Source organism: Miniopterus schreibersii, assembly GCF_964146895.1.
Source record: "Miniopterus schreibersii genome assembly, chromosome: 10".
In the NCBI taxonomy this organism is placed as follows: Eukaryota; Metazoa; Chordata; class Mammalia; order Chiroptera; family Miniopteridae; genus Miniopterus; species Miniopterus schreibersii.
This window is the reverse complement of record NC_138110.1, coordinates 32,442,975-32,466,557: the sequence shown is the minus strand read 5'-3', so window position 1 is coordinate 32,466,557 and position 23,583 is coordinate 32,442,975. Positions and strand designations below refer to the sequence as shown.

The following is a 23,583-nucleotide window of genomic DNA, read 5'->3' as shown; positions in this document are numbered from 1 at the left end:
TCTCTCTGAAAGGATTCTAAATCACTGAGGTTTTTATTTTATAATTCCCCATACATGGTCTTTCGAAGAGTATGGCCTTTTTTTTGAAACATAAAGATTTGATGTAAAAACTAAGCAGTTTTGAAGAGGCAAAGAAAATTGGGGTGGATGACCATCATCCCATCCTTCAAGGGCTGAGTTAATTTTAAGATTCAGACAGACCTGGATTTAAATTTTCTTTCTATCATTTCATACATTTATATCCTTGGGCTTGTATTCAACCTCTTTAAGCCTCAGTTGCCTCATCCGTAAAGTGGGAATGTTTTGAGGGTCAAAGGAAGTCATCTAAGTGTAATGGGAAAATAAATGGTTGCTATTTGCAAACAAAACCACCTCCTTCAACAAATAAAAGCCACTTTGTGCTGCTGATGCCTCTCTGCATAATGGAAATAAAAATCGATGCTCCCAACATAATCCAGGTGGGAGAGGCTGGAGAAGGTTGGAAGAAGTTATGACTCTTTCCCATGACTTTTCAATTTCAGTGAACTTTACTAAATCTGTGATGGCTCAGTGTTTTATACAAGCAGTGAGTGAATGGGCAATTTCACATCTCGTGGCACAGCAGTGATGGAGAGTAGTGATTCAGGGGACAGGAAAAGCCAGGAAGATGCAAATCCCAAGGGATCCACAGAAACAGGGATGGGTTTTGGATTTCCATAGGACATGGGATGGTAGAGTTTTGAAACAATTTTCCCAGAGCTTTCCCAGACCTGGGAAGCCACCAGATGACATCTGGGTTGCACATAAAAAATATTTATGTAGTTAACCATAGTAATCAATTGACAAATGCTAACTATTATTACGCATAATTATAAACCTTACAAATCACTCATTTGAAAATCAGTCTTTGGAATTTAGGCATTTTCTTTCTTTTGCTTAGAAGCCTTGCAGATACCAGAGGTTGCACCCTTTATAAAGAGCCAGAATACAGGGTGGGGCTAAAGTAGGTTTACAGTTGTGAGTACATGAAACACAGAGTTTATTCTTGTATAATTATTTATTAATTATTGTATTATTTTTCATAAGAACAACTGTAAACCTACTCTTGCCTCACCCTGTATTTACTGCATAAACATGCCTCACAAAAATATAAAACCATTAGACTTCCAACAGTGGTAATGACCCAGATCTCATTTATAAATTCAACTTATTCACTCTCTTGGCTGCCATCTCTCTCTGTTAAGGCAGTCATTGAGCCTTGTGATAGCCAAATCACCAGGTTTTATGGTAATCTTGACTCTTCTCCCATTTTCGTGCCATATTCAGTGTTTTGGCAAGTTCCATGAGTTCTAGCACTGTGATGTGTCTTTCATCTATTGATCTATCTGTTCATCCCAACCAAACTTCCATTAGCCCAACTCAGCTGGGCTGGCTCTCCCTGAACTGTCTTAGCAGGACTGTCCTTACCATCTGGGCTCCAGCTCCTATCTAATTGACCTACATACTTTGTCTAACGAATTTCAGCAAAACCTGGCATGAATGATCAATGACTTCAATCCTCTTTTTCCTCTTTTTATTAAAGAATTCCCTATTTCCTAGCATCTACAAAATGTACATTATAACCTCCCTTCTCTCTTTGCCTCTCTCTCTCTCTCTCATAGATAAATGCCTTGCTTGAGAGTGTTTTCAGGGATAAGAGTTTCTGAGTTAAGGTCTGAAAAATCTTGAAAGAACTTCATATGGAAACTGTTTAGACCGGGTGGAGTTGTGGGGGGAGGCGTTTAAGCAGAGGAGATCCAGAGTGATGGGCCAGGAGACTTTGAAGATCAGGTAGCCTTCCCTGAGCTCCCAGCTGGAATGGTACCCAGAAGTCCCCAGAGGAGAGCTGCTACCTTTTCTTAAAATTTTCCAGAGAAGTAAACTCCCTGGAGAATTTGTTCCAGCTGATTTGCCGTTGTATTTAGGTTTCTTTATCATAGTTGTTCTTGGTAATTACACAGCAGCTTTCATGGGAAGAGCCTTTAAATAGACCTGATAATGCCTCTCTGAGGTAGGTAAATGCAAAATATCATTATCCCCATTTACCAGATGAAAGAATAGAGGAAAGGGGGCTTGGGCATCTTTTCCAGTGTCTCAAGATGGGTTTTATTTCCTCCATTTTGCAGAGGAAATACCTCTAGGGCTTTTCCATACAACCCTTCTGTGATTCTCAGGAGTGACGGACAATGCTTTAGCTTCTTGTCCTCTTCCTCCCACCTCGAGTCTGGCTATGTTGTGACTAGAGAATGGTCAATCATGCACATTTTCTAATTTTTCTAAAATGGAAGTAACTTTAAGATTTGTATGGTCACATTATAAAGACAATTCATGTTCATGGAGAAAAATTCTGACTATACTAAGAAGCAATATAGTAGGTGCTCAATAAATGCTTTTTGTATGAATGGAGAAGTGATGAATGAAAAACTTAATGAGTGAAAAGAGTCAAAGTCACCAGTAATCCTAGGAACTATCCAGGAACATGTAATTATAGATTCTTTATCATTCTTTTTTTTTCCCATCTGTTTTTTGTATTTTTTGTTTCTGTTTTTTACCCAATGGATTTGTTTTCCCATCTGTTTTAAGGTCCAGTCAGTGTGATATTGGTGGTGTCAAAAGGCAAAAGGGAACAAGGAAAAGGCACGTTTCTGAACTACAGGGTGGGAGAGTCAGAGGGTAATATATTGGGAAATGAGCAATCTTATTGACTAACCCCCAAAGCTAACCTGCTACCTTTCCTCTACCCTGCCCCGAACCCCTCTGTCTTTTATCCCTGCTTGAGTATGCCCAAATAATCAGCCTTGATGTTGTCATTCCACCACATCCATCATTTTTACTGGATGTCTCTGTTTTTCTCTTTGCTCTTCAGGATCAGTGTTGTCTCCCAGAATGAATAGGATCTACCCAGGATAGAGAAAAGTTTGCCAAATTTCAGTTTTTAGAATGCTATAGGACCTTCGTGATATTTGCCATATCCACGTACTATGATATTACTTACTTAATATTTTATTTAACACTGCTCACTTAAAGAAATGATTAATCCCTATCTTTATGGTTTCCGATGCTGGGTGCTCTTTAGAGTGACCTAGGAGAACTTCTATAAAATATGTCTAGGATGAGGACACCTCTCAGAGATTCTGATTTAACGATGTAGGGTGAGACCCATCATTGGAGGGTTTGTTTGTTTTTTAAAGCTTTCTGTGTAAGTCTCATGTACAACCAGTATTAAGAATCATTGTTATAAGCAATTTTATTTCTGAATCATGGGCCTCATGGGTTGTGTTTTATTTCTAATATATGAAATCTAATAATATAGTAAAATATAGTAATACCTATTAAAATAAATGTAAAAGATGGTTTCTTGTGTATCATCTGAAATTGTCTCACAACCTACCAGTGGGAGGCAAACCATAGTGGAGGACTCACTATAACAAACGAAAGAAACCAGGACTTTAAAATCCGAACCTCTGAAAACTTAGTTAATTCCAACTCTGCCACTTATATGTTTGACTATGAGATCAACATCTCTACTGACTGTAATTTAGCATATTATAATTGTGATTAACCATCTTCCCAACTCTTTACTCTTCGTCCCAGCCCCGAAGCACACCAGGGTCTTCCATAATTCCTCCCTGATATATACTAATTCTAGATATATACTAATTCTAGAATATTACCGTGTCCTCCAACATGCAGATGGAGCAGCTCACCTACGCTTTTGCCACATTCCTCTGGGCACCAGACCTGTAGAACAGCTAATGATGGCAGAGACAAAAATGACAAAATAGCCTTGAGGTCTTCATCTGAATCCATGAAATATAAGTTTCCCCAAGACTTAGATCATACGTCTCAAGGGCCAGAGCGGGTCTATCTTTATATTGTACAAAGCCCTTCACACTTCATTCCCGGTCCTTTACTTCATGAGGGAAATGGCCTCCAGCCAACTTCATACTCACCGCATTTCCCCCTTCCCCACCTCCCAGACTAAAGCTTCCTTTAGTTCCTAGAAGCAGTTGAACATCTCTTTTGCTTGATTACTTATATAATCCCTAATTCCAATACCTAGTGCTCAGTGCCTTTCTTCTGAAGAGCATGCACTGCAATGGAAATAGCATCTCCGAATCCTCCCCGCATCCCTCTTAGACTAATCCTCCTGCGAGTGGGGCGCAGGGTCTCGCTGCTCACTTGCACGCAGGCCTGCTACCCAGCGAGCTGGCAGGGACCGGAGTGCTCGCGTGACAGGAGCAAGCGCTTCTCCTGGGTCAGGAGAGAGGAGGCTCTGTGCAGCCTGTCACAAAGGGGCCACTCCAGCTCTGTGTAGCCCAGTGACAAAAGGAGACGCAGCTTCCCTCTCATGTTAGTGATGAACTCATAAGTAATGTCTGCATTTAAACTCCCAATAAAGCCCAATGATTAGACTATGCTGCCTCCTGAGAACCAATCTCATTACTGAGACTCCTCTCTCCACCTCCCATCTGGCCGGCTTTTTGAAGGAAAGAGTGACTTCCTGACCTAAGGAAACCATGGCACCTGCTGCACAAGGAAAAAAATGCAGAAAGATAATACAGAATAATGTTGAAAGTTCAAGTTTAGGATATAACATCCCTCCACAATTACTTGTCTCTTAGTGCCTAGGATATAACAGTAAAAATGAATATTTTAACAAAACCACTTTCCAAAGAAAGAAGTTCAGCCATTCAGGCTGCTGCTGCCAAGGGGAACCAAGGCCAGACCCCACCTGATGACCTAGAGACCGATTTTATCCATTACTCTAACTCCAGGGAGAGATTTCTGGTGGGGAAACTAGGAAGCTTGTTGTGAGGAACTGGAGCCAGCCTCCTGCCAAGCAGGCTGTTTCCAGTTGGAGAGTCACTGCAGGAGTGGCCGTGCAGGTCCCCAGTGAGGAAAGTTAGTTAGTAACCGAATATATTACTCCAGGCTTCTCGTGGAATATTCATGGCAACAAATAGGTGTCCATCCTCAAGAAGACAGGAGTTTCAGCTGACAGCTTCTCAATGGGCCAGAATTTGTTTTTAGGGGAAGACTTAGTCTATGAAATCATCCTGGGGTTAAGATAAATGAAGGAGGTTACCCTTATTTTGGGGTAGATAAGCAACAAGGGACTGAAGCAGGCCCGGGGTGTGTATGCACTGTGGAGACAATGAGGTGTGGCTTGTGGGATCCAGCTTAGGGACACCCTGCTGCTGTGGGTGAAATAGGAATCTCTTCTCCTCCTCTCTTCCTCTCCCTCCCCATGGGGAGCTTGTTCTTTCTGTTCCTTGCTGCTTCACCAACCCTGGAGGGGCTAAGTGCTGAAGTAAACCTGAGCTCCAGAGCTCTCTGCAGGGTCTAGGATAACCTCCAATACTCATCACCCCCAAAAGGATATTTGCAGAAGCCTCCCAGACCCGCCCGCTCAGCCATTCCAGGACAATAGCCTTTTCAATGATCAGATCTTTGACAGGCGGACACAAATTATTCTGGGGCAATGTACTGCATTCTCTGAGGCTGGGTTGTGACCACTACGTTGTGTGACTTGAATTATCCTGAAAATTCTCTGGTACTCAAATTTCATCACCATGAAATAAATCCCTTGAGTCCCGTTATTCCAATAACTTATCCTTTGACTCATTTCTCTTTTTTTTAATTTTTATGTCAGTTCATTAGATTTCTTTTAATTTGCAACACATTTTCTTCAAACTTCTCTTTTGGTAAGTTACTATCAGTGTTTTCTCCCATCTTCTATGGATACGTAGCAAATTGGAAAACAAGCAATTGTTTGTTTAGTGCCATGATTTTCAAAGTGTGGTTTAAAAACCACTGGCAGCAAAACCTCCTGGGATGTTGCTAAATATGGAGGTTTCTGGGTCCGAGTTACAGGTTAATTTATTTAGACTCTCTGGGGTAAGGCTGGAGAAGATATACTTTATTTTTTAATAAAAGCTGTATGGTTGATTCTGATGAGAACTACTGAGTTAGGCAAGATTTTCTTGGGCTGAGGAAACAGGATCTGCATTTTTTCTCTTCTAGCTTTGTATCACTGGAAGAGCTATTAATATATTGCTGACTTTGATAACTGCTCAACCACCTATATAACTTTGCCTGTGTAAATCCAGTTGAAAAATATCATTTCAGTCAATTTCCCTAACTTATTTTCTAATTCCTTCTGTTTTATTCTTGACCCTTGTTAGGTACTGAATTGTATCTCCCCCAAATTCATATGTAGAAACCCTAACCCCCACTGTGACTGTGTTAGAGACGGGGCCATTAGGAGGTAATTAAAGTTAAAGTTAAATGAATTTGTAAGGGTGAGATCCAAACCATATAAGACTAGTGTCCTTATAAGAAGAGGAGGAGACCCTGGATTTCTCCCCCCGCCCTCTCTCTCTGTTTCTGTGCATCAAGAGGAAAAGCCATGTGAGGACAGAGGGATGTGGGCGTCTGCAAGCCAGGAAGAAAAGCATCACCAGAAACCAACTCTGCTGGCACTTTGATCTTAAACTTCCAGCCTCCAGAACTGTGACAAAACAAGTTTCTGTTATTTAAGCCACCCAGTCTGTGTTATTCTGTTACAGCAGCTCAAGCAGACTAATACAGCCCCCCTTAACAGAACTATCCTGACAACAAGAACACAAGGCAGAAAAAGACCAATGAATCTCACACCCACTTTTGGGAACTGGCACTTGAGAAGGAGCCTTCTATGGTCAAACATGCATGACTGCCTTGAGAAAGGGGCTTCCTAATTTTCACTACATAGACACTTACCAGCTCCCCTCTGTATGGAGAATTTGGAACATGGGGAGGCAGCCTCCTGATCTACTCCTATTTGGTGCTCAGCTACTCTACACCTGCAGTTAATGTTAACGGATAACAAGTTCCAATGGAAGAAGGGCAACCAGGAGGGATAAGCACAGATACAGTGAAAAGAAAAGAAGTGCTTTGCATAAACTTTTGTCACAGACTTTAATCAGTGTCTATAAAGCTATAGACATAAATCTCTTCGTGCTTTTAGAAATTTTCAATGTTTCTTATGTTCTGAGACTCTAAAGTTTCCTTGTCATAAAAATGTGAAGCATTCTCCAGAAACATCTTTGTGAGGTGAGGTAATTCTTTCTAGGTCAGAAACACCATTGTTTTCAGGGACTTGGGCTCTGCATTTGACTAGGCTGATGGAAGGCTTGAGGGCTCCTTCCCTGCAGGGGGTGCTCTGTCCATTCCTTGTGGAAAGGGTTTTACTTATGCTACTTTGCCGCTGGTTTCGTTGGCTGCTTCCTAACTGGGGAAATTGCAAACCTTGATTTTATTTGAGCACATTTGAGTGGTGTTTAATATTTCAGTTTTGCTTTGTCTGCTTTTTCTCTTTCCCAATTTTGAATATAAGAATGAGTGGCAGCTGAAGTTTGTTAGGTTTCTAGAGGTTCTGAAGTGACTGCTTAGAATGAGGTACTTTCGCTATGTGACCAAGATCTTCACCAAGGGAAGAAGACATTTGCCTTCTACACACACACACGACTAATTTATAGAAGTTACCTGCTTTCTTGGGATCTGCTGGTAGTGCATACTAAAAACTAGAAAATTATCAGGTACCTTTGCTAACACTTTGACCCTTTGAATATCCAGATAAAGAAATCTATGTTAATATTCCTACCATCTTGCACTCAGATCTATGATGGTGGCCTGAAGTCATCTTTGTTATTTAATAGAAAAGTAAATCTTTTAATAGAAATCCAGAATTTGATTGTTCAAAGAGATTCATAATCAAAATAGAAATTGTTCCATGTAGAAGCATAAACATGAAGGTTGGAAAACGGTTTGCTGAACATTCTTCCATATCCACACACTCAGAAGCAATAGTTAGTGAAGTAATAGTACCTAAACTACTAAGGGTAGTAAAAGTAATTTCTTACTGAGAGCTGTAGATACGTTTTTGTTCCTAAGGAGAGCTGCATGGAGACTGTAACAAAGGAAGATGAAACTGAACAAGTTCTTATCATGATTAGCTTGTCCATGCCAGAACCTGCCTTGGTGACATGTGAAGTGAGGCCCTCAGTGGGATCGCAGCCATGAAGATCCTGGGCTGGGCTGCTTCCTGCAGATCCCTACAAAGAACACTGTGCATTCCTTCAACTGAGAGTGTCTGTTTTTCAGGTTTGCTTTTTTTGTTGTTGACATCTTCTTCTTCTGCAGTGGATCTTATGAGTTATCACTGTCTTGGCAATCAAATAATTTTACCTCATTTCCCTAAAATAATTGTAGTATAAGCATAGTTTGAAAAAAAAATCTTCATATGCCTTTATGAAAATTTAAGCAAATAACCTGAGTAATGACTATTTTTTCTTTGAGTAAATGACTTGGTAAACCAAGTCCAGACTATCACTTAAGAACTATCATGCCTAAATCAACATAAAGCCCAAAAAACACAAGAAGGAGAAAACGACACCAAAACCAACCACCAAACACCAACATTTTAAATAATAGGTATTTATGCACATAAAAGTATCAGAGAGTTTTCCACTGTACATCTATATGCATTGTCTTTTCCTTTTTGTCAAACAGAACCCCCAATTCTTTCAGAAGGTGGCTCTAGCCATGACCCAGGAACCATAAGAAGCCCTAATAAAAATGCTTGAAATACTCCCACAACTCAATAAGAAAAATTGAAAAGCAACAACTAAGAATTTGACTAGACATTAAAAAAAAAAAAAATACAAGTGGCCAATAAGCCCATGAAGAGATGCTCAACATCATTAGCCGTTAGTGAAATGCAAACAACAATTGCATAACACTTCATACCCATTAGAATGGCTCCAGTCAAAAGACTGATACTAAGTGTTGGCAAGGATTTGGAGAAATCAGAACCTTTACATACTGCTCGTAAGAATGCAAAATGGTGCAGCTGCTTTGGAAAATAATCTGACAGTTCCTCAAAAGGTTAAACATTTGTTCAATAACCGAATACCACAGGGCCCAGAAATTCCACTCCTAAGTATATGCCCAAGAGAAATGACATGGCCACACAAAAACTTGTACATGAGTGCTCATAGCAGCATTATTCATAATAGCAAAAAGTGGAAACAACCCAAATGTCCATCGACAGATGAATAAATAAAATGTGGCATATCCATACAATGAAATATTGTTTAGCCGTAAAAAGGAATGTAGTACTGCATGCTACGACATGGATGAACTTTGAAAACATTATGCTACATGAAAGAAGCCAATCAAAGGACCACATATTATGTGATTCTATTTATATCAAATGTCCAGAATACGCAAAGCTATGGATCTATGGAGACAGAAAGTAGATTAGTGGTTGCCTAGGGTTCTGGGGTTGGGGATGATGGGAATGGAGGCTGATTGCTAACAGGTATGAGGTCTTTTGGGGGGTGATAACAATGGTCAAAAATTAATTGTGGTGATGGCTGCAACTCTGTGAATATACTAATACCATTGGATTTTACTCTTTAAATGGGTGAATAGAATGGTATGTAAATTACATCTCAATAAAATGTTTAATAGAATCTGCCATGGTTTTTCTAACTTTTCCAATTGCTGACATGACGGATCAAGCAGATGGAACAGATTGCTGGACTGGTCTAAGCTCTGTAGTTCAGTCAATGGTGGATAAAACAGACACTGTCAGTAGAAACATTATCCTTATCAGAGCAGCACTTAGGACTCAGGCTGTGAGAATCCAGCTCTAGAATGAACATATTTTATGGAATTAAGAGTCTTAACAGGCAAATAGAAAAGCAATTAGTTATAAATAAAACTCTTTCTATAAAAATAAAAGCTATTGATTAAGTATTCACAGCCAGGCACATATTCTCTCTATATTCAGAACTACCCTAATGAGGTGGGTATTATTATGTACATTTTACAAATAAGCAATCAGAAAATAAGTAAATTACAGGAAAGCCAGTTTATAAGTGGTCAAAGTGGGGTTGGATCCAAATCTGTCTGACTTTTAGGTATTAATTACTATACAATAGAACTGTTTAAGATATTTGCATTATAACATATCCTTTTTATTTGTACCTATTATTTCACATTCTCTCTCTTATTTATTATCTCTATCGCCATCTCTCTATCTCCACAGCCATAGCCATATCATATCCACACCCATACATATCTATATCATCTATATCTATGTATATCTATCTATATCTATATCATTTATATCTATATCTATTTATCTATCTATCTATCTATCTATCTATCTATCTATCTATCTATCTATCTATCATCTTTCTATCTATCTAATCTTTACCTCCTAGCTTTACTCTGTAGTGCCTACCCTACAAACGTCATTTTGGAGTGAACACTTGTGAAAGCCTTAACACAGGGAGATTATAGGAATTGCCATTGACAGTAGTGGTACAGTTGTCATAGTAACCAAGCCACCAAATTGGTCTGTGCTACGAGGCACACACTTCTGCCTCTATAATACACCAATATTGGCTGGGATCCCTTGTGGTATCACTGAACCCTTGTTAATGCATACGAGGTAGAAAGTGTTGAGGTCCTCGTGTGCATCTTTAAAGCATTAACATTTTTCCTTCAAAGTTTCCCTCTCTGACTCACAGATTATACATTCCCTCTCCTAATCTTTTCCATTTGCCCATGATGTTCTGATGTGGTTGGTTTTGAGGGATGCTAAAAAGCAGGATAAGATAGTGGTCTGCTGCTTTGTTCTAAGCAGCCTTAAAAAATATGACTATTTTTTCTTTTGGCAAAAAATTGAACTTCCCAACCCAATAATTCCACACTCAGTACCAGACTGTGAAATTGACTGTCCCACCCCCATCCTCACAGGCAAAATAGACCTTCAACTGATAAAAACACATCTCAGAAGTCACTGGACAGAAAATTTAAAGCTGGAACCCCACAATATGCATGTTGACTATGTACACACACACACACACACCCACACCCATCCATCCACATTTTCCCACCATGCCTCTACATTTTAAAGGCCTCTTTCTTCTTTAATACTGGTGCTCTCTCCCTTCCTACTCCTCTCCATTTCACTGGCCTCGTCTGTCTTCAGAGGCACCTGAAAGCACATGAGGCAGGGAAGTGAAACCGACTGTAATTCCTCAGCTCGCTTCTCCGCAGCCTCCAGTGAGCCAGTCTCCACGCGGCCCAGCTGAGCTGCGGGTCCGAGTCCCGCGCAGGTGAACTCGCCCGCCCGCTCCAGGCGCTGGGAGCGGAGAGCCAGGCCGCGTGCGAGGCTCCGGGAGCAGCACAGGGAGCCTCTGGGCTTGAGTTTGTGAGAATAGAAAGAAAAGGGACTCCTCTACGAGAGAAAGAATGGAGACTTTCATAGCTAAAAAGGCCATCGTTTTCCCTTTCAAGAATTAAATATAACCTGCAAAGAGCAATCAGAAACTCTAATCCTCCCCCTTCGATCTGATGCCCTTGTGTTCACCTTCGGGGTCCCTTCCACTTCATTCTCTTGGTTTTAAATGTCTCTGCTGAATTCTGTGCTATCAGTGAAATCACACATATGTCCAAGAGTTTTCTGGACAGGCAAACATGTATGCAGGTACATTTTGCTTAATGTATCTTTTAAAATTAATAAGTTAATTAATTTTAAAGAGCATTTTCTGTTTATATAGTTTTTTCCCCTTATCTCAGCTGATTGTTAACAAAACACCGGTGAGTAGAACTATAATTATTAACCCATTTTACTGATGCGAGACTCAGCTAAAGTGGAGGTAGAACATACATTTAGGTTTATGATTTCGAAGGCAGCAGTGTTTCCACCAGAGTATTGCTTGTTTTCTCAGTTCAAGTAAAAAACATGCTGAATTTTGCACTGCTGAATTCATCCATGGAGTGGATAATCCTTAGCAGAGCCTGCAATTTACTCCATGATTTAGACAACACGTCCTGCATAATCTTTAGCCACATGCACCTTCTTTAGGTTCCTGGAAGGCACCAAACTCTTTTCTGCCTAGATGCTCATGCGCGCTCTGGTCTCTCAGCTGGTGCTTTCCCCAGCTGCAGACTCCGTATGTCCCCCGGACCCATTACCTGGATATCTCATCTTAAGGCTCATCTTAACCTCTTCTGTAAAAAACGTCTTCTTTGGTCCCTCTGACAAGGTTGCAGCACTCTGTTATACGGTCTCCCAGCACATGGCACTTTTCTAATCGATCGTATGTATTACCAGTGTGGTTAATTTGTGTAATTATTTCCTCTTTTTCCTTACACTGTAAATGACATGAAGTCAGGAATGCGTCTGTCTCATTCAGCCCTATCTCTGAACCTAGCACAGAGCTTGGAGTATTGTATTTGCTCAATACATATTTGGGGGATATTCCATAGCAGAACTTCGTGTTAGTGGTAAATTGCAATGCATCAGCGGGTGTGCCCGGTCGGGGACATGGGTTCAGAAAAGCTGCCCATGGTTGTGAAGGTCCCCTTGCTTATCAGGTCTGCTGTCAGTTCCAATTACGCTGGGAATTAAGATGATTTTTACAAAGAATGTAGTAATATTTTTCTCTTCTCTTGTTGGCATAACAGGCTGTCCCCTTTGAACCCTAACTCTTCTGAAAATACTGCATTTAGCACAAGAGCAAAGAGCTTTTTATTAAACGTCTTGATTAACTCAGATTACAAATATATAATTATTGAACTGAATCAAATTATAGGAGTAAAGTTTTTTCTTTTGAAAACACTTTTTTTGAGGACTGACTTTTTTTTCTTTTTAACTCCATGTTTAACTCTGTAAATTATATGTTAGGTACACAATGACTTAAATACTTCTAAATTTGTAATTATTTGTCCAACAATTATTGAACACCTATTCTCCAAGTTCTAGTTTCCTTGCCCATCTTTCTCTACTACTAGCTCTTTTTCTTTCTTTTACAGATGGCTTATCTCTCTCTCTTTTTTATGATGTTAATTTATTTTTTAGAGACTTTTTTTTAAAGAGCGATTTTAGGTTCACAGCAAAATTGAGAGGACGGTACAAAGATTTTCCATATACTCCCTGCTCCTACACATGCAAAATCTCAACATCCCCCACCAGTGCGGTACATTTGTTACAATCTATATTGACACATTTCTTCGTAATTTCTTTGATTTCCCATATTTTCTTGCATTTTCCTTATTGCTTGATTTCCTTCTCTTTCACTTTCCTGTGATTTATTTTCTTTCTTCACATCATAAATAGTTACTATTTTCATTTTTTACTATTATAGACTTACCCTAGTACTTTTCTGCTTTTAATGCTGCAAATAGTTCTAAACCTATATTCACTAATATTAATTGTGAATATATAAGCCCTTCTGATGTTTACAGTAAAATGGACATAGTCACTGTATCATCTATGTTACAACTAAGAGTTCTTTCCCTGGTTAACTCACTCTCCTGCCCATATCAAAATGATGTTGATTTGTTTTTTTGTTTGTTTGTTTTAAGGCAGTCATCAGTAGTAATTCACGCATCATGAATTATCTTGGAAGTTAATGGAAAGGACATGACAATAAATATATTTTCTGAAATTCTAAATGAGTAAGAGAAGGTATAAACATCTATGGCATAACAATTGTTAAAATGATTTTCTTGAAACAGAATATAAACAAAATAAATTTCCAATTAGAGTAATCTTGTTTTATGTTTTTAAAATATACAGGCCTTTGGGTAATACTGGCTGCTACCTGTTGTATTATCACCTGTAAGTATCACTCACATGTATAGCTTCCTATTGTCCTCACAGAAAGAAGGCTGATGCCACTTTAGTACCCCAGTGCACAGAAATCTAGGGTCAGAGGGGGAGCTTCTTGGTTTAAATCCAAGCTTCAAGGCTTTGTTTTGGTTTGTTTTATTTTCACAATCATTTTTTCATGGTTAAACTGAAAGTTCTTATTTTTATAGATTTATTTAAAATATATTGGCCCATTCTGACTTTCAGTAAGTCAATATCATAAGGACAAATCTCAGCAACTTCATTATTTAGCCCCTTAACTTCAAAACTGATAACTAAGTGCAGAAGAATTTTGGCTTTTCTCTCACACTAAACCGAGCCAGACCCTAAATGTTGACCTCAATTTTATTTAAGACAAATACCACTTCATATTGAACTCATATTTTTGGATCAAGGTCAGGCAATGAATTAAGTGCTTTGCTCACAAATATTCAGAGCATTCACTATCTAGTGGGAGAGATAAACACAAAAGCCAGACCTACAACAGCAGGAGTGCTCCTCCAGAGGTTGCCCACTTGGGACAAGGCAGGGAGCTTCTATAGACACGCTGTACTCAATCCGATGACTCACTTAGAAATCAGGAGTGCTGACAACACATGCCCTTTGATCCAAGCAGCTGGAGATACAGGTTGGCATTTAGAAAAATAATTGTTCACATGCTCCTTTATATGCCTAGATTATATGCTGAATTATTTGCTGAATATAAGCATGTCACTCTCAGAAAGCAGTGGATTAAATGTACCTGACTACTCAAATTTCCAACCAGAGATTATTAAAATACCGTAAAAATAATATTTAACCTTCTTTGAATAATGACCAATTTATGGTAGATGTTTATATACCCCACCTTGGAAAAATGAGCAACTCTCTCACTGTTTTAATTTATCACCATTTACTTCCCTGGAAACACTATGTAAATTCTTAAGTCTCATTATGGGAAGTTGAAATTCTAACTTGGCATGGTAGAATTATTTAGACTTGAATTATCTCCAAGTGGAAGGAGAGAGACCAAAGGGACTCTTTCCACTAAAATAAGGGCAAAATTTTGTGTCCATTTGTTTAGTGGTGGCTCCCAAGTGCCAAGAACGGGGGTTGGCCAACTGTGACTCAAGGAAAAACTCCAACCTGCCTCCCGTTTTTATGCAGCCCACATAGACAGGATGGTTTCTACATTCTTAAATGGTTGAAAAAAATCAAAGGAGAACAATATTTCATGACATGTGAAACATCTGAAATTTTGGGAACACAAATGATGCGTTACCGTTGCACAGCCATGCCCATTCATTAATGTATTGTCCACAACTGTTTTTGTGCTACAAGAGAAGAGTGGAGTAGTTTCAGTAGAGATTGTGTGACAACTTGCCCCATGCCCGCAAGCCAAAAATAATTACTATTTGACCTTTTACAGGAAAAAAAAAAAAAGTCAGCCCCAGGCCTAGAACAATACCTCTCCTTCACTTTTTTTAAAGCCAGATACATTAATATTTAACCCTCACAAGTTTCTTTTCAAAAGGAAAGTCTAGTCTATATATAACTCTAAGAACAATCACCAGATCAGATCCTAGCATAGAGAGGTTCATAGCAAGAAGCATAACACCATGGGTGAGAACACAGAATCACGAGCCACACTGCCTGGACTCAGACTTTGGCTCCACCACTTGCCAGCTGTGCAACCATCAGCAAAATGCTTAACTTCTCTGTGCGTGTCAGTCTTCCCATCTATAAAATGAGGCTAATGATGGTACCCATCACTTAGGGCTATTATGAGCACAAATTTAACATGTAAAATGCTTAGAACGTCACCTAGTATGAAGTAACTGTCATAAATAAAGTAACATTTTTGACTGCGTTTTTATATTAAGAAAATTGAGATACTTAGAAATTAGCTAAGATAATAAGTAAACCTCAACATGTCCCTAAAGATGGGAAAATATAAGCAAGAATTAAAATGTGAACATGTCCACTTTTGTCAGTATGACAAAACACTCTAAGCCAATACACTGCATTAATATCTACTCTAATTGCCTTTTGATTGTAGGATGTAACTATTTGTCTTCCACACCTGTGGTATAATTTTGTAATCAATGGTCCTGTTTCAGATAATAAACAAATTGTATTCTGAATGGTTGAGTAAATTCTGGAACAAAATCTAACTACCTAACAACTTCTAATCTGGGGGTATCAAATCGGTGTAAAGGGAAGTAACAATTTAGAGAATGCATGCATACAAGACGAGCTTGTTTTGTTATGCAGTTCTTAGAAAGGGAGCCAATAGGAAATACTGTCTTACACTTAGAGAAACACTTTCTAAACACCAAAGCGAGGAAGCATAACTGTGTATCAGAAAATCTAACAGCTTTTTAATAATTGCAGGTCATTTTAGCAAATGGATAATTAGTATTCCTGATGTTTAAATAGATTTTTACATTAATTTATGTGAAATCTTTAAATAGGCTATGTTTTGTGGAAAGTGAAATCTTTCTAAGGTAGTCTATCTTCTATAAAATATAATATCTTGAAAACTATACACTAATACATATCTCTGCATGGAACTGTACGTTGGTGGTTAAATGTTTTAAAAAAATGCAATCATTCCCATGAATGCATTTCTACTACAGGTGTTTTCATGGAAGGGGTTCAATGGACTTTTGTGATGTACAATAGTAATGTAGATTGAGAAAGGCATTCGTGAAGTGCAATGCTGAGGCTTTTTAATTTTATAATCTTAATTCCTTCAACTTTCAATAAACATTTATTTAACTGTTACATTGTGTGAGGTGCAATGAAAGTGTAAAAGAGAAGTTAATTAATCCAGTCCAATTTGATTTATTTGGGACAATTACTAAATTATGCATTAAAATTTAAAAAATACTAATCAAAAAGAAACTTTGGGTTACTTAAGAAGACAAATTTAGATTGTAAGCCTCCTGATGTTTACTTCTTAATGTTCTAAACATTGCATGTCATGTCCCTTTATTAAATTAAATTTTCATGCTGTAGAAGTCTTTAATAATGACTTTTCCAAAACTTTTTCAAGAACTTATTTCTTAAGTTTTATATCTCATATAATAAAGCAAAACAAAAATAACAAAGAAACAGGATTTCAAAATGTTTTAATTTTTGTCTACTCAAGTCTTGTCTTAAACTAGTTATGTATATATTTGAATATATGAAAATATCTCTTACTTTTAAATTTATTATCCTTAATGCTCAGTTTACTAAAATAAAATATGAATCTGAGCATAAATGACATACTCACAAAAAAAGCAACTAGAGCAAAAATTAAAAATTAATTTGGTTATTTATAAAGTCTTTATGCTTGAGTTGCTTTATCTTTCTAGACTTAATAAAAATTCAGAATTACTTAATATTTACAAACATGTTTAAATTTTGTTATTATATTAACAGACCTATTTTCTATAGACAACATTCTTAAGTAAATTCTCTTTGAAGTTATTTTATTTGTTTATATTTTATTCTTATTTCAACTGACTGGTCAATTTCAATTTTCCAACTCCTTCTCTTCATTTGAGGAACTCTTTTATATTTAGACTTTAAGAACCACAGGTGGATAAAAAGTAATAAATACAATGAATGCCCTTCCATTCAATTGTCTTCAATAAAAGTGATGCAATTGCAAAAACAATGGTTTAACACATTTATCTCTCTGTTAAACCACATGTAAGGCTGAAAGAACATTTTTATATTATGCTGATGCTATAATAAATGGGCTGATATAATGCTTCTGATTGCAACTTACATCATTTTTCTACATTAAAGTTAGGAACTTGATGATTATTCTTGCATTCTTTCTGAAGAAAGATTAAAATTAGAATAATATCATTAACTCCTAAAATTAAAATGCTATAGTTATCAAAGTAACAAAATCTATATTACATTATTTTGAGATCAACAATAGATTCACATGAATTATTTTCTGTATCTTCCACTTTTAAAGGAATATACAGTTTCTTCCTATGTAGAAGTATCAGATTTTTGCAGCATCCATGACACTTGTAAGCATTTAGTGGTCAGACACCACTACATATCCTTCAAATGATATGGCCCAGTGAACCTGGAAGGTGTCGTCATGGAGCCAGGCAGCCTGGTATCTCAGCCATCCACCAGGACAGAGCCAGCAGGCCCCAGCTGGTGTGCTGAATCCAGACTAAGGTGCGAAATGGATTTTGCATTTTGAAAGTCAACTCTTTTAACACTGAACCCTGGGACATACTTATTTGATACAAGTGCATGGAGGGCTTCAGAAATTATTTATTGGGTCAAATTTATAATGCTCATTTCCAAAAATTACTCTTAGAGCAAGTTAGATCTTAATTTTATTATCCTTCTGGGTTTCTGAGTTTATACTAGATAGTTCATATTTTTTAAAATATGAATAAATGTATGTTCAGGACTACAGCTGTGTTGTCTGAATCTTGAATATGTATGATAGATGCTAAATTAAGTATACTTATAGGTCTTTTAGAAGTTGTTAAATAATAGAATACTAATCACCAATGCCCATTTTGTGGTGACATCTGCCCATCACACTAAGCTTACCATTTTGATCTTTAAACAAATGAAAAGCCCTTACAAAGTAAATATACATTTCACATTCTTGTTCTCACTTGGACTCTGTGTTCTCTGTTCAGTCACCCGGGGGTTTGGATTCTTGCTTGTGCTATTGTCTTACTGTCATATTTTGACACCGCAGTTGATTCTCTCATCTCTCACAAATATTAGAAAAATCAACTTGCAAGGTTCCTAAGTCCAAGGTTTCCCATGTCTCCTGTGGGCCTCACCTGAACACCAGTGCTGCCTAAGCAACTATAGAGAACACCTTCCATTTCTTAAAACTTTAGTCACCTAGGTCTGCTAGAAACATCATAATGAGAAAAATAAACATTTAGTTCCACAAGGCTGCACAAAGTGGACCCAATCCTTTAGACATCCTTCTCAAAGGGAAAATGCCATGATGGGTTTTTAAACCATGTGTCTTCTAATGTAACACTTCCATGGATTAGACTGGGGTAGCTGGCATCTGGAATCATGATGTTTTATCATGAGAAACTGAAAAGATGCTGCTTCTCTTTTCTAGAAAGAAAAAACAGCACTATTCTTTGGCTCATTAAAAAAGGGTTTTAAAATTGAAGCCATCAAATCACCATTGTCAAATCCTATAGTGTTTTGTTTAGTTTTTTTTTTTTTTTTTAATCTCAGCAGCATTTTAAAAAGGCACCCTTTCTCTCTCCCCTTTGACATGAAATCTGATTTGCAATACACACAAGGGACAGATTCCAAACAGCAACAACAGTCACAGCAACAACTCCCCAACTTCTTTGTGACTCCTGAGCAGGCACACAGACCTAACTGGAGCTAGATGACTCCCCTCCTGCCAATTTTCAGCTAGGATCCCCTTTGAGATGGGAGCCTCTAGGCATGATTCACACTGATACCCTGAAACCTCTTGCTTTGATCTCCTTTGAAAGCAAAAAGGAAAGGCTTTCCATATGACAGAAAAGTTTGCCTGGATATGTGATGCCTAAATTTCCAGTAGCGACCCCAATAGACAAAGCATTTTGGAGCTCTAACCTCCTAAGGGAGCAGACCCCACACACTAAAAACCAGAAAAACATGACAGAAAGAAAGAAAGCCTTCCTCCCTGAGCTGCCAGGCGCGTCTGAAGGCTCAAGGCAGGAAAAGAGGTGAAGTGGGGTGGGAACTTCTCCAGGCAGAATCCACCTCCTGAAACAAGCTCACTGTGATTTGGAGGGAGGCGTGGATAGAGAGGGTTCCAAAGCTGCACTTGTAATTGCCCTGGCCTTTGGCCCCACCGGCCTGACAGTTGGGGTCTCCAAGTCCCACATCTCCCTCTCTGGGGAGACTGAGAACCTGGGCTTCGGGGTGCTTTTACAGGCCACTTCTATGTTGACCTTTCAGGGACTATGCAATCAACTTTCCCCGCACAGTCTGAACTGTTTGTTTGCGTTTGTGGTTTTCAGCTCCCGGGAGCCTCCGGCCCAGCCCACCCCTCTCCCCCCTGCTCCCTACCCCATCCCCTCCCTCCGGCCTCTCGGGCTCCCGCACCCACCCCCACCCCCACCCCCACCCCAGCTCTCCGCTTTATTGTCTCCTACCTGCTGGCCAGGCTCTGCCTGCAGTGCTGCCTGAAGGGCATCAGGTGGTAGTTCATGGCGTCCAGCAGCAGCTTCTGGCAGACCGGGTCGGTGCGCATGAAATCCACCGACTGGACCCGCTCCACCAGCTCCGGGGCCGGGATGAGCGCGAAGCGGAGGCGCTTCATGAGGTCGGGCGCGTACTGCATGCGGGTCTCGCGGTCGTGCTCCAGCCACAGCACGGACATCTGGAAGAGCGCCAGTTCCGACTCCACGGGGGGCGGCAGGGAATCCAACAGGGCGCGCATCTCCTCGAAGTTGAGCAGCAGCACATCCTCCACCAGGTACTTGTTGGCCAGCTTCTTGGTCTCCTCCAGGCCGTGCAGCGCCGCGATCTTGCACACCTGCTTGTAGTTCTGCACCGAGATCTGGTCGTTGAGGAACTGCACGCAGAGCTTGGTGACCTGGGGGATGTGCAAGATCTTGCTGACCGACAGCACCTCCTCCACCGTGTCCAGGGAGAGGGTCACGTTGGCCGTGTAGAGGTACTCGAGCACCAGGCGCAGCCCAATGGACGAGCAGCCCTGCAGCACCAGGTTGTTGATGGCCCGGGGACTGGTCAGCAGCTTGTCGTCGGGGGAGGAGGAAGGAGTCCCAGGCTCCTCCTGTGGCGGCTGCTGTTGCTGTGGCGGCGGCTGCTGCGGCGGCTGCTGCTGCTGCTGGTCCTTGGGGGCCCCCAGGCCGTCCTGGCCGCCGACCCCTCCCCCGAGAGGGGGGTGGCTGGAGAAGAGCGATCGGAAGTACTGCGAGCAGGAGGCCAGCACGGCCTTGTGGCAGTGGAACTGCTGGCCCTGGGCCGTCAGGGTCACGTCGCAAAACAGCTGCTTCCTCCACAGCAGGTTGAGGCCGTGCAGCAGGTTGTCGCTGTGGCTGGGGTCGAAGGTGGAGGTCCTGTCCCCGGATCTGGACATGGCGAGCTGGCTCGGCGCACCTGGCTTTAAACCCTCCTCCAGCCTGGCAGAGCGGAGTGGGGGATGGGAGGGAGAGGAGCAGGGTAGTGGAGGGGGTGGGGTGTGGCAGGGGTGGGGAAGGGTGTGGAGGGGAGGGGAGGGCGAAGAACAACAGTCAGTGCTCGGCCCGCTCGTGCCCGCGCGCGTCGGGACCCCGACCCGAGGGGAAGCTCAGAGGGCGCCGGGCCCGTGCGCGCCACCCGAAGGGCCCTGCCTGGGGTCCGGGAGCGCGTCCTGCTCTCGGCTACTCCTGGCGCCACCGCCCTCACACTTCGCCCCTCACTTTCCTAAAACCCCCGGGCTCGGCTCTTGGCAGCCACAGCGGTGGCAGCAGCGACGGCAAAGTGGCGGCTGAGGCCGAGACGCCTCGTGGGCTCGTGCCCATGCCGGGCAGGAGGAAGGGAAAGGCCAGGCAGTGGGGAGCCGGGGGTGCCCCGAGAGCGCAGAGGCGACCGACGGAGGAGCTTCCAGGTCAACTTGTGCCCGCAGCTCTGCGTTTCACAGTTGGTCCGTTTGGGGGGGAGGGAGTAGGGACGGGGGGGGGGGGGCGCGACAAGAGTGCGGGTGAGTGAGTCTTAGCCTTCCAAAAGCTGGGGACCCTTTCGATTACCCGTGCTGCCCCAAGAAACTCCTGGGCTAATAGTCCGAGGGAGCAGATAAAGCCCTTTCTTCTCCCGAGAAAGTGCAGCGGAGCGCGGTGGGGACCAGCTCGGCGGACTCGGCAGAGGCGGGAGCTGTCCTTGTCAATTCTAGCTCATTTCCCTCGCCCCGGCCCTGCCTGCTTCCCTGCTTCGCAAACTGTTGGCTTCCCCGTCACCACTCAGTGCCACTAATTTTCCAGAGACGCCTTGAAACCTGGCAGGAGAATCCCGCCGGCCCCCCACCCCGGGCGCCTTCTCCCCTCCCCTCCGCATTTCAAGGCGCGGAAGTTCAGAAGAGGGTCTCCCCTTCCCCCGCGGGGCAGCGCCGAGGAAGGGGGGGGGGGGGGAAGTAGGGCTGCCGGGGTGGATCTGGAGCCAGAGCCGGGAGGGTGCGCGTAGACGGCCCTCCCTCCCCGGCACCCGGCGCAGCGGCGTTAACTCCAGTAACTGAGTTCAAGTTAACAGGCAGGTGCGGGGGGAGGGGTGGGGGCTGTCCAATGCGGGGGCGGGGTGGGGGTGGGGAGGACCCAGCTCCTCGCTGGGGTCTCTGCATCCCCCCCCACACCGTCGCCGCAGCCGCAGCTTCCCTTCCAGCCCCTCGGCACAGCCCCCAGCAGCCCCCCACGCGGGCACCCCCACTTCCCCGGCCCTGGAACTACTTCTGTAAAAAGTCTGAGCCTCCCACCTCTAGGCAGAGGAGGGCAGGATGGGGGAGGCGAGGCGAAGTCGCTACTCCAGGTCCTTAACCTATAATTGCACCTTCCAGGGCTGAGCGGAAAGGGACCCGGTGCCCACACGCCGCCCGCCCGCCCGCCCGCCCGCCGGGGACTAGCCGCCGCCGCCCCGGCTCCGAGGATCCCGCCGGACCTGCCCCTTCCTCTGCGGCGCACTCTGCCCTGCCTGGCGCCGCTCCGGGGTCGCCGGCTTCCGATTCATACCCGGCTGGGCTCCTCTGCACTCACTTTACCATCCCGTTCCAGGTGGACCCTAACCTGCCTAGAGCTCGCTCCCGCGGCTGCACCCCCTCACACTCGCCCCCCGAGCTCCGGCTTTCCTGAAACGACTCCCAGAACCTCCGTGTTTAAGTGGACCGGGCCATACCTCTCTCTCCAGCTCTCTCCGCTCCGTTGTCTCTCCCCCCCCACCCCCATCTTTCCCTGTTCCCCTGCCTTCTTGATCCCCCTTAGCCTTTCCCCCTCATCTGCTTATTTTTGCAACAGTTTTCATCTTTATGAGCGTTTGCCACATAACTACACCCCCTCCCCAACACTCCCTCCCCATCCCTTCCCCCCCGCCAACAACCCAAAAGACAACAAAATACACACAAGGCAGACACAAGGCCAGAAACTTACCTGCTTTCAACCAGCTGCAAAGTCAAGGCTCACTTAAGCTCCCCCCCCAAAAATCAATTGTCCTTCCTTTTTAAAGGTTTGCTCTCTCCTTGGGAGGGGGGGAGAAAACCTTCTGGTTCCCAACTCCAGGCAGTCACTCTTTACAATTTATTTTGTCGTACATCATTTGATCACCGTGAATTAGCAACAGCAAGAAAATGTAGGAGAGGGAGAAAAGAGAGAAAGAGAGAGGGAGAGAGAGGGAGAGAGAGGGGGAGAGTGAGAGGGAGCAGAGCTTTCTGCAAGAGAAGAAGAAGAAAAAATGTACGTGTGACAAATTATGCTACCAAGAAACAACACATCATTATCCTTGGGCCTGGGGCTCAGTGAGTCGTAACGAGAGTAATAGGAAATCCACGGTTGGGGAGAGAAACGGTCGTGCTTGGCCAGTAGAGAGAGACCATACAGGGGGATGGATGCTGGAGAGACTCGCAAAATTATGGCTCAAGGCTATTGTAAAAATTGTCGAGCGTAAATGACTGCGATTTCAAACATCTTTGGAAGAAAGAAGGGGAAAAAGCGAGCCCCCCCTCCCTCCCTCTCCCTCTCTCTCCCTCTCTCTTCTCTCTCTCTATAAAGAACCGTCAAGTTTTAGTGCGCATTGCTAATTAGTCAATTTCTCTCTGCCTTCACAGGCTGGCGACTTCGCTGCTGAGCTGAAACTGCTAATTTCTGTGACCAGCTTTTTTCTTA

General features: G+C 42.3%; 1 protein-coding gene across 1 annotated transcript in view; it reads right to left on the bottom strand.

The window, feature by feature from the left end:
* KLHL14 (kelch like family member 14) overlaps positions 1-22,631 on the bottom strand; it is a 91,017-nt gene extending 68,386 nt beyond the window's left edge. Inside the window, exons 1-2 of the mRNA XM_081148870.1 lie at positions 22,601-22,631; positions 19,870-20,862 (exon numbers count right to left, since the gene is read on the bottom strand). Coding sequence (XP_081004996.1) covers positions 19,870-20,819 — 950 coding nt within the window. The 5' untranslated portion in view covers positions 20,820-20,862; positions 22,601-22,631. The remainder of the gene's footprint in view (positions 1-19,869; positions 20,863-22,600) is intronic.
* Positions 22,632-23,583: the final 952 nt, after the last annotated feature.